The following is a 15132-nucleotide window of genomic DNA, read 5'->3' as shown; positions in this document are numbered from 1 at the left end:
TGTTTCTATTTTCTAATGGTTGTCAATTACATCTTCATATACCCTAAATCACAGTTGTCTCTCTGTCTCCCCCTTAAAACGTTCCTCTTCAATTTACGTGATAGGCTACATTGATTTAGCATTATCTTATAGACTCGTTTTTGATATCCTACAGAAGTGATTTGAAGCTAAGGCAAGGTTATTGCAGTAAAACGTTTTTGGGAAAGGAGAAACGTGATTTGCTTATGTCTGAGTGAGATGCGCTTCAGGCGGCCTTGATTGATGGGTCCTTTTAGGTGGCTGTGCGTGTATGAGTTCGCTAATTTTCTATGTCCATTCAGAAAGTTTCCTAAAATAGGCTTAGCCTGTCTAGGCTTAATCTCTTTAATCCAAACAGAAATAACTTAAGTCAGCAAGTGTCATGATGTACAGCATATGTGCGAGGAACGACGACAGGTTATAGTTTTGCATCTCCTCCACTTATTGAATGATTGAATGAAACGTAGCCATTCTCCATTCATGATTAATCCTATAAAATGAATAGCATATCCTAATATTTTCAGTAGCATATTATTTTTCCAATAGCCTACTATATGATTTGCTTCTCATTAAATGTCTCTCTAGCCACTTTGAACAAGGAATTGCCTTTGAGAATGACCTCAGCAGCGTTGGTGATGTTATGCAAATTCTTCGGACTTGTTGTGAATGGTTTAGTGCATCAAAATCGGAATCTGTGTTTTGGGGAATTGGGATGAAAAGATCGCAACGCAGTTGATGAGAAAAGGCTGCGTGGGCAGAGATATCGTGTGGCAGTCGAGAGTGAGAAGAAGATCAAGGAGAGAAGAATGAGAGTGAGGTGCCAAGCTGTGCTGTTCTTTTGTCATCAACATTCTCTTCTCGAAAGAGAAACAAAACGTTCTACATCATCAACTCACTTACTCAATCACTCAAACATAACAGCACTGGCATTACCAACAACACCCATGCCATTAGATATACTGGTCTGTTACCAGAGTTAGAGTATATCATTCCAATTCTCCCCTATTCAGGAATCTAATATGACCTTTCAATTTGACAGAAGCCATGTTTATTATATGATGGCCAAAGTACAACTTCATAATAATGGACTGGATGTATATATCCAAATCGTTTTACAATGTAACTGAGCGAATTGCATGTCAACTTGTATCGAATACAGGTTGAGTTGATCCCAACCCGCTACTCTTCACTTGAGCATTGCCTTCAGCTAAAGTGGGCACTTAGTCCTTCCCACAAGAGGCATGCATAGCTGGACTGTAGGTGACCCACCTGACTGGGCTCTTGGAGCCCACTCCAGGTGCACCACACAGCCGTGGGGTTAGCGAAGCCCCACTGGCCTCCACACTCCAGCTCCCATCTCAAATAGAAGCACAATCCCATGCCGGCTCTCAAACACAGCCCATGTTTACTTGGCAACTTCCATCATTTTTACACCAATAACCTCATATTTTCCCTCTGGTAATTACTGGCCTACATAAAAAGAAATATCCGCAATTCCTCCCGAAGAGGGGGCCTGTACTTTCTCTTTCGTAATTGAAGCCAAGTCCCCTGCGGGTTGCTGGATGAACCTGATTTCATGGTCCTCCAACACACAAATTAACGGCCAATTATAGGCTGCTGCTCGCTCGGCGCCGGAAAGGTCTTCAGTACAATCACTCATTCATTAGAGAGACATTCATAAAAATAACGGCATCCATATCGTCTCTCCAGCCGCACCAGCTGACTTTCTATTGTAGCCCTTTTCTTGTGTTTTGTACCAGATAACAAATAATTTACTGCTTGGAGAGTTGCACAGAAATCAAATACACGTATTTTATCAAGTGTATTGATGTGGAAAAGGAGGTAGCACAGTTAGTGAATTGTCCTGCATGCACTATATAGATATATCTTTCAAAGGATAAATATTTTTTCGCAGCTATTAGTCTCATTGTGCTACTGTATGGATCAAAAACTAAAAAAACGAGTCTCATTTGAATCAAAACAGAATCGATTGATCAGGTGTGGTTATAGTCCCTGTGGTAGGGTTCTAGACCACGTGGTAGGGTTCTAGTCCTTGTTATATGGTTCTAGTCTCTGTTATGGTAGGGTTCTAGTCTAGTAGGGTTCTAGTCCTTGTGGTAGGGTTTTAGTACCTGTGGTAGGGTTCCATACCCTGTTATTATAGGGTTCTAACACTTGTGTCCTATCTCCAGAACCAACACACCGCTCTCAACCTGAAGGAGTCTCTGTTCGTGGGTGGTGCTCCTGATTTCAGCCGGCAAGCGAGAGCCGCCTCGCTCAAAGATGGCTTCAAGGGGGCCATTCAGAAGGTGAGTATCCTCTCCCCACACACACTATTCACACAAAAGCAGATATTTTTTTGCCAGACACCCTGTTCAAAAGGTTATGCAAAAGTTCCTATACATTTTACCAATTATCAACAACTATAAATGATTTCATTTAAAATAGGTAGGTTTTTGACGTCTTTTAACTGTGACACAATGTTGAATCCACCTCAGACATGGATACATATATTTTAACAAAATTTAGTGATGGACAATAACTATCTGCCTAAACATGATGACCTTTACAGTGACCCCAGCTATTGTAAGGTCCGCTGTGTTGAACTGAACTGACACAGTTCCGCAGAACGAAATACAACACAGTAAAATCTGAATCTACACTAACGTTCAAAAGTTTGGGGTCACTTAGAAATGTCCTTGTTTTTGAAAGAAAAGCAACTTTTTTTGTATATTAAAATAACATCAAATTGAAATACAGTGTAGACATTGTTGTAAATTACTATTGTAGCTAGAAATGGCAGATTTTTAATGGAATATCTATATAGGCGTACAGAGGTCCATTATCAGCAGCTATCACTCCTGTGTTCCAATGGCACGTTGTGTAAGCTAATCCAAGTTTATCATTTTAAAAGGCTAATTGATCATTAGAAATCCCCTTTGCAATTATGTTAGCACAGCTGAAAACTGTTGTCCTGATTTAAGAAGCAATATAACTGGCCTTCTTTAGACTAGTTGAGTATCTGGAGCATCAGCATTTGTGGGTTCGATTACAGCCTCAAAATGGCCAGAAACAAAGAATTTTCTTCTAAAACTTGTCAGTCTATTCTTGTTCTGAGAAATGAAGGCTATTCCATGCGAAAAATTGTCAAGAAACTGAAGATCTCGTACAATGCTGTGTACTACTCCCTTCACAGAACAGTGCAAACTGGCACTAACCAGAATAGAAATAGGAGTGGGAGGCCCCGGTGCACAACAAGTACATTAGTGTCTAGTTTGAGAAACAGATGCCTCACAAGTCCTCAACTGGCAGCTTCATTAAACAGTACCTGCAAAACACCAGTCTCAATGTCAACAGTGAAGAGGCAATTCCGGGATGCTGGCCTTCTAGGCAGAGTTCCTCTGTCCAGTGTGTGTGTGTTCTTTTGCCCTTCTTAATCTTTTCTTTTTATTGGCCAATCTGGCTTTTTCTTTGCAACTCTGCCTAGAAGGCCAGCATCCCGGAGTCGCCTCTTCACTGTTGACGTTGAGACTGGTGTTCTTGAAATGTGCAGATTGACTGACCTGCATGTCTTAAAGTAATGATGGACTGTCATTTCTCTTTGCTTATTTGAGCTGTTCTTGCCATAATATGGACTTGGTCTTTTACCAAATAGGGCTATCTTCTGTATACCCCCTACCTTGTCACAACACAACTGATTGGCTCAAATGCATTAAGAAGGAAAAAATTCAGACAAATTAACTTTTAACAAGTTTTTAGCCATTTTTGCACATTTATAATACAACTGAAATACCTTATTTACATAAACAATTCAGACCCTTTGCTATGAGACTCGAAATGGAGCGCAGGTGCATCCTGTTTCATTTATCATCCTTGAGATGTTTCTCCAACTTGATTGGAGTCCAACTGTGGTACATTCAATTGGTTGGACATGGAAAGGCACACACCTGTCTATTTAAGGTCACACCATTGACAGTGCATGCCAGAACAAAAACCAAGCCGTGAGGTCGAAGGAATTGTCCGTAAAGCTCAGAGACAGGATTGTGTTGAGGCACAGATCTGGGGAAGGGCACCAAAAGATGTCTGCAGCATTGAAGGTCCCCAAGAACACAGTGGCCGCCGTCATTCTTAAATGGAAGAAGATTGGAACCACCAAGACTCTTCCTAGAGCTAGTCCCCCATTCAACCTGAGCAATCGTTCGAGAAGGGCCTTGGTCAGGGAGTTGACCAAGAAACCGATGTTCACTGAAACCTTTCAGAAGAACAACCATCTCTGCACCACTCCACCAATCAGGCCTTTATAGTAGAGTTGCCAGATGGAAGCCACTACTCAGTAAAATGCACATGACAGCCCGCTTGGAGTTTACCAAAAGGCACCTAAAGACTCCCATAGCATGGGAAACAAGATTATCTGGTCTGATGAAACCCAGATTAAACTCTTTGGCTGGAATGCAAAGCATCACGTTTGGAGGTCATTACCTGACCAATACCATCCAAACAGTGAAGCATGGTGGTGGCAGAATCATGCAGTGGGGATGTTTTTCCATGGCAGGGAGAGGGAGACTAGTCACGATCGAGGGAAAGATGAACAGATCAAAGTACAGAGAGATCCTTAATGGAAACCTACTCCAGACCTCTCAGGACTTCAGATTGGGGTGAAGGTTCACCTTCCAACAGGACAACAACGCTAAGCACACAGCCAAGACAACGTAGGAGTGGCTTCGGCACAAGTCTGAATGTCCTTCAGTGGCGCAGCCAGAGCCAGGACTTGAGACCTGAAAATAGCTGTGCAGCGACACTCCCCATCCAACCTGACAGAGCTTGACAAGATCTGCAGAGAAGAGTGTGAGAAACCCCAAGAAGACTTGAGGCTGTAATTGCTGCCAAAGGTGCTTCATCAAAGTACTGAGTAAAAGGTCTGAGTACTTCCGCTTCTTATTTTTAATACATTTGCTAAAAAATAAACTGTTTTTGCTTTATCATTATGGGGTATTGTGTGTAGATTCATGAGGGGGGGAAAACAATGTAATCAATTTTAGAATAAGGCTGTAACATAACAAAATGTGGAAAAAGTCCAGGGGTCTGAATACTTTCCGAATGCACTGTATGTCAGATGTATCTTCGATGTAAATTATTTGGCTAGGATACCAAGATAGTCCTGACCATATCACTTGACCAGGAAAGACTCTGAACCCTAGTTTTAGCCTTTAGGGCCGAGAGGATTTCCAGGTCAGGTAGGTCATGTGGTCAGGAAAAACTCAGTATGTCATGTATGTCCTATGTAGGCTACACACTGCACTATGACAGGTCTAAGTCCCCTCTCCTCCTCTCTATCCCGCCTCAGATCACCCTGATGGGCACTCCCATCCTGCGGCAGGAGAACGCATTGCACTCCAGTGACGTGGCAATGTTTAAGGGCCACCCGTGCAGCCGGTATCCCTGCCACAACGGGGGTCTCTGCAACCCCATGCTTGAGAGCTACGAGTGTGTGTGCCCCCACGGCTTCACGGGCACAGCCTGTCAGAACAGTGAGTGAACAAAGATCCTGAATTCAACGTTTCTGTTGGTGTAGTGTTGATGTCACGCTAGTCTTAAAATGTTTCCATTTGAAGGTTAGCGTAACCCCTCTGTTTCATCATTCTCAGCAGTTTGCACACGTTAACACACACGAACAACACACGTGTACTTTACCAAATACATTCACTTTGGCCGTGTGCCCTACTGTTCCTTTTACTTTAATTAGAACCATCCCCATTCATCACCATCCACTGCCTTGACTCCGATTAAAGGAGCCATGTTTCCTATTGATTCATGTGATCTCATCCAATGTTCCTCCTCCTCTTCCTCGCAGCCATCTTAGAGAAGTCGGCCGGGGAGTCAGAGTCCATTGTTTTTGATGGCCGGACTTTTATCGAGTACCACAACGCCGTCACCAAGAGGTAATCTAATCAAATCAATCAAATTCTATTGGTCACATACACGTGGCTAGCAGATGTTATTGGTCACATACACGTGGTTAGGAGATGTTATTGCGAGGGTAGCAAAATGCTTGTGCTTCCAGTTCCAACAGTGCAGCAATATCTAACATGCAATCTAACTCCACAACAATACCTAACACACACAAATCTAAATAAAGGAATGGAATAAGAATGTATAAATATATGGATGAGCAATGTCAGAGCGGCATAGGCTAAGATACAGTAGATAATATAGAATACAGTATATACAGTGGGGAGAACAAGTATTTGATACACTGCCGATTTTGCAGGTTTTCCCACTTACAAAGCATGTAGAGGTCTGTAAATCCAGAAAATCACATTGTATGATTTTTAAGTAATTAATTTGCATTTTATTGCATGACATAATTATTTGATACATCAGAAAATCAGAACTTAATATTTGGTACAGAAACCTTTGTTTGCAATTACAGAGATCATACGTTTCCTGTAGTTCTTGACCAGGTTTGCACACACTGCAGCAGGGATTTTGGCCCACTCCTCCATACAGACCTTCTCCAGATCCTTCAGGTTTCAGGGCTGTCGCTGGGCAATACGGACTTTCAGCTCCCTCCAAAGATTTTCTATTGGGTTCAGGTCTCGAGACTGGCTAGGCCACTCCAGGACCTTGAGATGCTTCTTACGGAGCCACTTCTTAGTTGCCCTGGCTGTGTGTTTCGGGTCGTTGTCATGCTGGAAGACCCAGCCACGACCCATCTTCAATGCTCTTACTGAGGGAAGGAGGTTGTTGGCCAAGATCTCGCGATACATGGCCCCATCCACCCCCCCCCCCCCCCCCCCCCCCCTCAATACGGTGCAGTTGTCCTGTCCCCTTTGCAGAAAAGCATCCCCAAAGAATGATGTTTCCACCTCCATGCTTCACGGTTGGGATGGTGATCTTGGGGTTGTACTCATCCTTCTTCCTCCAAACACAGCGAGTGGAGTTTAGACCAAAAAGCTCTATTTTTGTCTCATCAGACCACATGACCTTCTCCCATTCCTCCTCTGGATCATCCAGATGGTCATTGGCAAACTTCAGACGGGCCTGGACATGCGCTGGCTTGAGCAGGGGGACCTTGCGTGCACTGCATGATTTTAATCCATGACGGCGTAGTGTGTTACTAATGGTTTTCCTTGAGACTGTGGTCCCAGCTCTCTTCAGGTCATTGACCAGGTCCTGCCGTGTAGTTCTGGGCTGATCCCTCACCTTCCTCATGATCATTGATGCCCCACGAGGTGAGATTTTGCATGGAGCTCCAGACCGAGGGTGATTGACCGTCATTTCTCATTTCTTCAGCCTCCTGAGGTGGAAGAGGTGCTGTTGTGCCTTCACCCACACTATCTGTGTGGGTGGACCATTTCAGTTTGTCTGTGATGTGTACACCAAGGAACTTTCCACCTGTTCCACTGCTGTCCTGTCGATATTTATAGGGGGCTCCCTCTGCTGATTCCTTTGTTTTGTTGACGCTAAGTGAGAGATTGTTTTCCTGACACCCCCGCGAGAGCCCTCACCTCCTCCCTGTAGCCTGTCTTGTCATTGTTGGTAATCAAGCCTAACACTGTTGGGTCGTCTGCAAACTTGATGATTGAGTTGGAGGCATGCATTGGTCACGCAGTTATGGGTGAACAGGAAGTACAGGAGGGGGCTGAGCATACACCCTTTTGGGGACCCAGTGTTGAGGATCAGCAAAGTGGAGATGTTGTTTCCTACCTTCACCACCTGGGTGGCCCTTCAGGAAGACCAGGACCCGATTGCACAGGGTGGAGTTGGCCGATGGGAATGGCCGATTAATTAGGGCCGATTTAAAGTTTTCATAACAATCGGTAATCGGCATTATGGGCGATTATATTGCAATCCACGAGGAGGCTGTGTGGCAGGCTGACCAGCTGTTACGTGAGTGCAGGCAGTGAGGAGCCATGGTAAATTGCTAGCTAGCATTAAACTTATCTTATAAAAAACAATCTTGACATAATCACTAGTTAACTACACATGGTTGATGATATTATTAGTTTAACTAGCTTGTCCTGCGTTGCAATCAATGCGGTGCCTGAAATTGTCACTTCTCTTGCGTTCAGTGTAAGCAGACTCAGGGTATATGCAGCAGTTTAGGGCACCTGGCTCGTTTCGAACTGTGTGAAGACCATTTCTTACTAACAAAGGCCGTAATTAATTTGCCAGAATTGTACATAATTATGACATAACATTAATGGTTGTGCAATGTAACAGCAATATTTATACTATGGTTGCCACCCGTTAGATAAAATACGCAACGGTTCCGTATTTCACTGAAATAATAAACACTTTGTTTTCTAAATTATAGTTTCCAGATTTGGCCATATTAATGACCTAAGGCTCGTATTTCTGTGTGTTTATTATATTATAATTTAATCTATGATTTGATTTTTGATAGAGCAGTCTGACTGAGCGGGGGTAGGCAGCAGCATGCTCGTAAGCATTCATTCAAACAGCACTGTCCTGCGTTTGCCAGCAGCTCTTCGCAATGCTTGAAGCACAGCGCTGTTTATGACTTCAAGCCTATCAACTCCCGAGATTAGGTTGGCAGTGCCTAAAAGAACATCCAATAGTCAAAGGTCTATGAAGTACAAATGGTATAGAGAGAAATAGTCCTATAATAACTACAACTTCTTACCTGGGAATATTGAAGACTCATGTTAAAAGGAACCACCAGCTTTCATATGTTCTCATGTTCTGAGCAAGGAATTTAAACATTAGCTTTTTACATGGCACATTTACTTTCTTCTCCAACACTTTGTTTTTGCATTATTTAAACCATATGTTTCATTATTTATTTGAGACTAAATTGATTTTATTTATGTACCCTTTTTTCTCCCCAATTTCATGGTATCCAATTGTTGTAGTAGCTACTATCTTGTCTCATTGCTACAACTCCCGTACGGGCTCGGGAGAGACGAAGGCTGAATGTCATGCGTCCTCCGATACACAACCCAACCAGCCGTACTGCTTCTTAACACAGCGCGCATCCAACCCGGAAGCCAGCCGCACCAATGTGTCGGAGGCTACACCGTGCCCCTGGCAACCTTGGCTAGCGCGCACTGCGCCTGGCCCGCCACAGGAGTCGCTGGTGCGCGATGAGACAAGGAGATCCCTACCGACCAATCCCTCCCTAACCCGGACGACGCTAGGCCAATTGTGCGTCGCCCCACGGACCTCCCGGTCGCGGCCGGTTACGACAGAGCCTGGGCGCGAACCCAGGGACTCTGATAGTACAGCGCCCTTAACCACTGCGCCACCCGGGAGGCCCCTATTTATGTATTATATTAAGTTAAAATAAAGTGTTCATTGTTCATTCAGTGTTGTTGCAATTGTCATTATTACAAATATATTTACAAAAATCGGCCGATTTATCGATTTCGGCTTTTTTTTGGTCCTCCAATAATCGGTATTGGCGTTGAAAAATCATAATCGGTCGACCTCTAGTTGAGACCCAGAGCCTCAAGCTTAATGATGAGCTTGGAGGGTACTATGGTGTTGAATGCTGAGCTATAGTCAATGAACAGCATTCTAACATAGGTATTCCTCTTGTCCAGATGGGATAGGGCAGGGTGATCACGATTGCGTCGTCTGTGGACCTATTGAGGCGGTAAGCAAATTGGAGTGGGTCTAGGGTGTCAGGTAGGGTGGAGGTGATATGATCCTTGACTAGTCTCTCAAAGCACTTCATGATGACAGAAGTGAGTGCTACGGGGCGATAGTCATTTAGTTAAGGTTTAATTGGTTTAAGTGAATTGGTCTCCCAGGCTAACCGGTAGTAGAGAAATGGTTAATGGCCCCCCATTCATATTCCATTGCAGTAAGTGGTGGTGACAGGGTTGATTATTCCAGGCCCATTAGGGGCTTCGGAAGTGAGCCTGGCGTTAGTTGATTGCTCGACCACTTCCCCTGCGCTGTTTCACTGGTCTTGACTGAATTTAGCTAATTTAGCTGACTGGCTAACAATTACGGCAATGCCCCGAGCACCCCCCTTGCTTGCTGTACACCACAGCGGACTGAGCCGACACACACAGACACATACACCCACACACTCTGATTTGACACACACACCATGCATTTCACAACAACCATAGCAGCCCTTTATTCTATACTTGGTTAAAATTTGGTATAATTTAAGCTTATTTTAGAAATACACAATGAGCGACTGTGTCCCCTCAAAATAGCAGTCCTAAAGTGTCGATTTCCATTTAAACACACACTAGCTATACCAGGAGAAGCTGGATGATGTAAGTGTAAATGGTTTCAATACAAGGTGTGAACAAGAGAGAAACGTATCCTGCCTTCCAGGCTACCGCTGATACATTGTATCCTCTTCCATCCATCTACGTCTTCCACACGCCCGCAGGTTGGCATGCATTAAATGTTTGTGATGACGAACCTGAAAAGAGATGGAACATAAGACTAACCATCAAGATCCATTACAAGTCCTCCCAAAACACAACACTCCAGGGTGTGAAAATGGAGAAACAGACAGTGAATTTGAATTTGTGGTCTTATGAACACACACACACACACACACACACAATGAAACTATAAGAGACAATTGTAGGATATGTCTGTATCCTCTGTCTGTTGTCCTGGTTGAGCCTGTCAGATGTATGTGCTGCCGTCCGTCTGTCTGTCCACTTCTTTCTCTTGTCTGTCTCATGAGTGTTCCTTGTCTGTCTTTCTGATGCACTCAAGCCAACTGACCAATGACATTCCAGAGTAAGTAGACTTAAAGAGATGCAGAACCTTCACAGGTTCAGTCAAAGCCAAACTAACCCAACTCTAAATACATTACAATAGTTAACACAAAAGTAATAGATTCTTTATTTACAGTGCCTTGCGAAAGTATTCGGCCCCCTTGAACTTTGCGACCTTTTGCCACATTTCAGGCTTCAAACATAAAGATATAAAACTGTATTTTTTTGTGAAGAATCAACAACAAGTGGGACACAATCATGAAGTGGAACGACATTTATTGGATATTTCAAACTTTTTTAACAATTCAAAAACTGAAAAATTGGGCGTGCAAAATTATTCAGCCCCCTTAAGTTAATACTTTGTAGCGCCACCTTTTGCTGCGATTACAGCTGTAAGTCGCTTGGGGTATGTCTCTATCAGTTTTGCACATCGAGAGACTGAAATTTTTTCCCATTCCTCCTTGCAAAACAGCTCGAGCTCAGTGAGGTTGGATGGAGAGCATTTGTGAACAGCAGTTTTCAGTTCTTTCCACAGATTCTCGATTGGATTCAGGTCTGGACTTTGACTTGGCCATTCTAACACCTGGATATGTTTATTTTTGAACCATTCCATTGTAGATTTTGCTTTATGTTTTGGATCATTGTCTTGTTGGAAGACAAATCTCCGTCCCAGTCTCAGGTCTTTTGCAGACTCCATCAGGTTTTCTTCCAGAATGGTCCTGTATTTGGCTCCATCCATCTTCCCATCAATTTTAACCATCTTCCCTGTCCCTGCTGAAGAAAAGCAGGCCCAAACCATGATGCTGCCACCACCTTGTTTGACAGTGGGGATGGTGTGTTCAGCTGTGTTGCTTTTACGCCAAACATAACGTTTTGCATTGTTGCCAAAAAGTTCAATTTTGGTTTAATCTGACCAGAGCACCTTCTTCCACATGTTTGGTGTGTCTCCCAGGTGGCTTGTGGCAAACTTTAAACAACACTTTTTATGGATATCTTTAAGAAATGGCTTTCTTCTTGCCACTCTTCCATAAAGGCCAGATTTGTGCAATATACGACTGATTGTTGTCCTATGGACAGAGTCTCCCACCTCAGCTGTAGATCTCTGCAGTTCATCCAGAGTGATCATGGGCCTCTTGGCTGCATCTCTGATCAGTCTTCTCCTTGTATGAGCTGAAAGTTTAGAGGGACGGCCAGGTCTTGGTAGATTTGCAGTGGTCTGATACTCCTTCCATTTCAATATTATCGCTTGCACAGTGCTCCTTGGGATGTTTAAAGCTTGGGAAATCTTTTTGTATCCAAATCCGGCTTTAGACTTCATCACAACAGTATCTCGGACCTGCCTGGTGTGTTCCTTGTTCTTCATGATGCTCTCTGCGCTTTTAACGGACCTCTGAGACTATCACAGTGCAGGTGCATTTATACGGAGACTTGATTACACACAGGTGGATTGTATTTATCATCATTAGTCATTTAGGTCAACATTGGATCATTCAGAGATCCTCACTGAACTTCTGGAGAGAGTTTGCTGCACTGAAAGTAAAGGGGCTGAATAATTTTGCACGCCCAATTTTTCAGTTTTTGATTTGTTAAAAAAGTTTGAAATATCCAATAAATGTCGTTCCACTTCATGATTGTGTCCCACTTGTTGTTGATTCTTCACAAAAAAATACAGTTTTATATCTTTATGTTTGAAGCCTGAAATGTGGCAAAAGGTCGGAAAGTTCAAGGTGGCCGAATACTTTCGCAAGGCACTGTATTTATCCTATATCATCTTCATCATCTTCACCTGTGCAGAAAGCTATCATGTGTATTATGTTTAAAATAGGCCTACAGGACATTCAAACTCCATGCCCATCATTTGATTTTGTCCGGGCTTTTCTCTTTTCTCATTAAAATGGCTCATCATAGTCCAGTCTCAATGAACGCATGACTGCATGTGTACCAGATGCATTGTGTTCAAGCTCATAGCAAAGAGTGCTATATTGAAGGTGCTATATTGTATGCATGGTTGTAACTACTTTCACCAGAACCAGAAATATGTAAATTGTCATGTTGAAATTAACCCTTTCTTAACTCTTTACACTCATACCCATATACGGGTTGAAAATTGCAGATTTTGGCACTAATAAGTGCCTAAATTGGAACGCAGTGGTAAAATGCTGTAAATGACGTCAGAGTTCAGGCTCTGCCACTCACAGCGCTGTATGGGTTTTTTTGCCTGACAGCCATTCTGAACTTGAGCTCCGCACGCTTCAATAAAGTGCTCCCATCCCTGTCGTTAATTGGGCAACTTTTGCAAATTTGTAGTTGTTTGAGTGAGGAAAATGCTGTAAATTAAGAGGACTCGATGTACTTTGAAAGATGAGACATTGAGGATTCTAATAAATACCACTTTGATGTCATACAAGCAAGCCAAACACCTGTGAGTCAAAATGTGCACTATACATTTCCATATCATAAATTTCATGTCATCTACAGTGTCAAAGTTTATGATCCCGATGTTTGATGTACAGTTACAAGATGGCATGGCGCCTAGGTTGTTCTGAACAGAATGAACCTATGTTTGTCTATTTGTCTCTCAAAAATAGCCCAGAACACTCACCTGAATGCACGCATGACTTCTTTCTATGCGCACCTGAATTATGATCTGTTTCTCTGAATTATCCTGTGAAAGCCTAACACTGTAAGATCATATTTTATAACTTAACTAGTTAAGTTAGCAAAGAACAATCTGTCAAATAATGCCCACCTGACCCAGTATGTGATTTACAGTGTATTCAGACCCCTTCCCTTTTACCACATTTTGTTACGTTACAATCTTATTTGAAAATTGATTTAAAAAATGTTTTCCCCTCATCAAGCTACACACAATACCCCATAATGACAAAGCAACAACAGTTTTTTTTAAAAATTTTTGCAAATGTATAAAAATACAAAAACGGAATACCTTATTTACAGAAGTATTCAGACCCTTTGCAATGAGGCCCGAAATTGAGCTAAGGTGCATCCTGTTTCCATTGATCATCCTTGAGATGATCCAAAAACCAAGCCATGAGGTCAAAGGAATTGTCCTTAGAGCTCCGAGACAGTATTGTGTTGAGGCACAGATCTGGGGAAGGGGAACAACAAAATGTTTGCAGCATTGAAGGTCCCCTAGAACACAGTGGCCTCCATCATTCTTAAATGGGACAAGTTTGGAACCACCAAGACTCTTCGTAGAGCTGGCCGCCGTCCGGCGAAACTGAGCAATCGGGGGAGAATGGCCTTGGTCAGGGAGGTGACCAAGTAACCAATGGTCACTCTGACAGAGCATTAGAGTTCCTCTTTGAAGATGGGAGAACCTTCCAGAAGGACAACCATCTCTGCAGCACTCCACCAATCAGGCCTTTGTTAGAATGGCCAAACAAAAGCCACTCCTCAGTAAAGGGCACATGACAGTCTCTTGGAGTTTGCCAAAAAAGCACCTAAAAGACTCTCAGACAATGAGAAACAAGATTCTCTGGTCTGATGAAACCAAGATTGAACTCTTTGGCCTGAATGTCAAGTGTCACGTCTGGAGGAAACCTGGCACCATCCCAAAGGCGAAGCAAGGTGTTGGCAGCGTCATGCTGTGGGGATGTTTTTCAGCAGCAGGGACTGGGAGACCAGAGAGTACAGAGAGAGCAGAACTTGCCGAACTTGATCCCGATCGAACATCTCTGGGGAGACCTGCAAATCGCTGTGCAGCAACGCTCCCCATCCAACCTGACAGCTTGAGAGGATCTGTAGAGAAGAATGGGAGAAACATACCCAAGAAGTCTGAAATCGCAAAGTACTGAGTAAAGTACAATAATTGCTAAAAACCTGTTTTTGCTTTGTCATTATAGGGTATTTTTTTGTAAATTGATGAGGGGGATAACACAATTTAATTCAGTTTAGAATAAGGCAGTAACGTACAGTTGAATTCGGAAGTTTACATAGACTTTAGCCAAATACATTTAAACTCAGTTTTTCACAATTCCTGACATTTAATCCTAGTAGGGGGTCTTTGGTCTTTGGTTAGTTAGGATCACCACTTTATTTTAAGAATATGAAATGTCAGAATAATAGTAGAGAGAATGATTTATTTCAGATTTGATTTCTTTCATCACTTTCCCAGTGGGTCAGAAGTTTACTTACACTTAATTAGTATTTGGTAGCGTTGCCTTTAAATTGTTTAACCTGGGTCAAAAATTTCGGGTAGCCTTCCACAAGCTTCCCAGAATAAGTTGGGTGAATTTTGGCCCATTCCTCCTGACAGAGCTGGTGTAACTAAGTCAGGTTTGTAGGCCTCCTTGCTTGCACACGCTTTTTCAGTTCTGCCCATACATTTTCTATAGGATTGAGGTCAGGGCTTTGTGATGACCACTCCAATACCTTG

General features: G+C 42.9%; 1 protein-coding gene across 10 annotated transcripts in view; it reads left to right on the top strand.

Moving 5' to 3' along the window:
- LOC110491868 (agrin) overlaps positions 1-15132 on the top strand; it is a 519837-nt gene that overhangs the window by 489560 nt on the left and 15145 nt on the right. For 5 of the 10 annotated variants that reach the window (XM_036946756.1, XM_036946757.1, XM_036946759.1 and 2 more), the window contains 4 exons: positions 2211-2327; positions 5363-5546; positions 5870-5957; positions 10732-10755. In XM_036946756.1, the coding sequence (XP_036802651.1) occupies positions 2211-2327; positions 5363-5546; positions 5870-5957; positions 10732-10755 (413 nt within the window). The remainder of the gene's footprint in view (positions 1-2210; positions 2328-5362; positions 5547-5869; positions 5958-10731; positions 10756-15132) is intronic. The other 5 variants (XM_036946758.1, XM_036946760.1, XM_036946761.1 and 2 more) reach the window with 1 other exon arrangement.

This window comes from Oncorhynchus mykiss, chromosome 16 (assembly GCF_013265735.2).
Source record: "Oncorhynchus mykiss isolate Arlee chromosome 16, USDA_OmykA_1.1, whole genome shotgun sequence".
NCBI classification, from domain to species: domain Eukaryota; kingdom Metazoa; phylum Chordata; class Actinopteri; order Salmoniformes; family Salmonidae; genus Oncorhynchus; species Oncorhynchus mykiss.
Note: the sequence above shows the minus strand (reverse complement) of the source record. Positions and strands in the feature narration are given on the sequence as shown.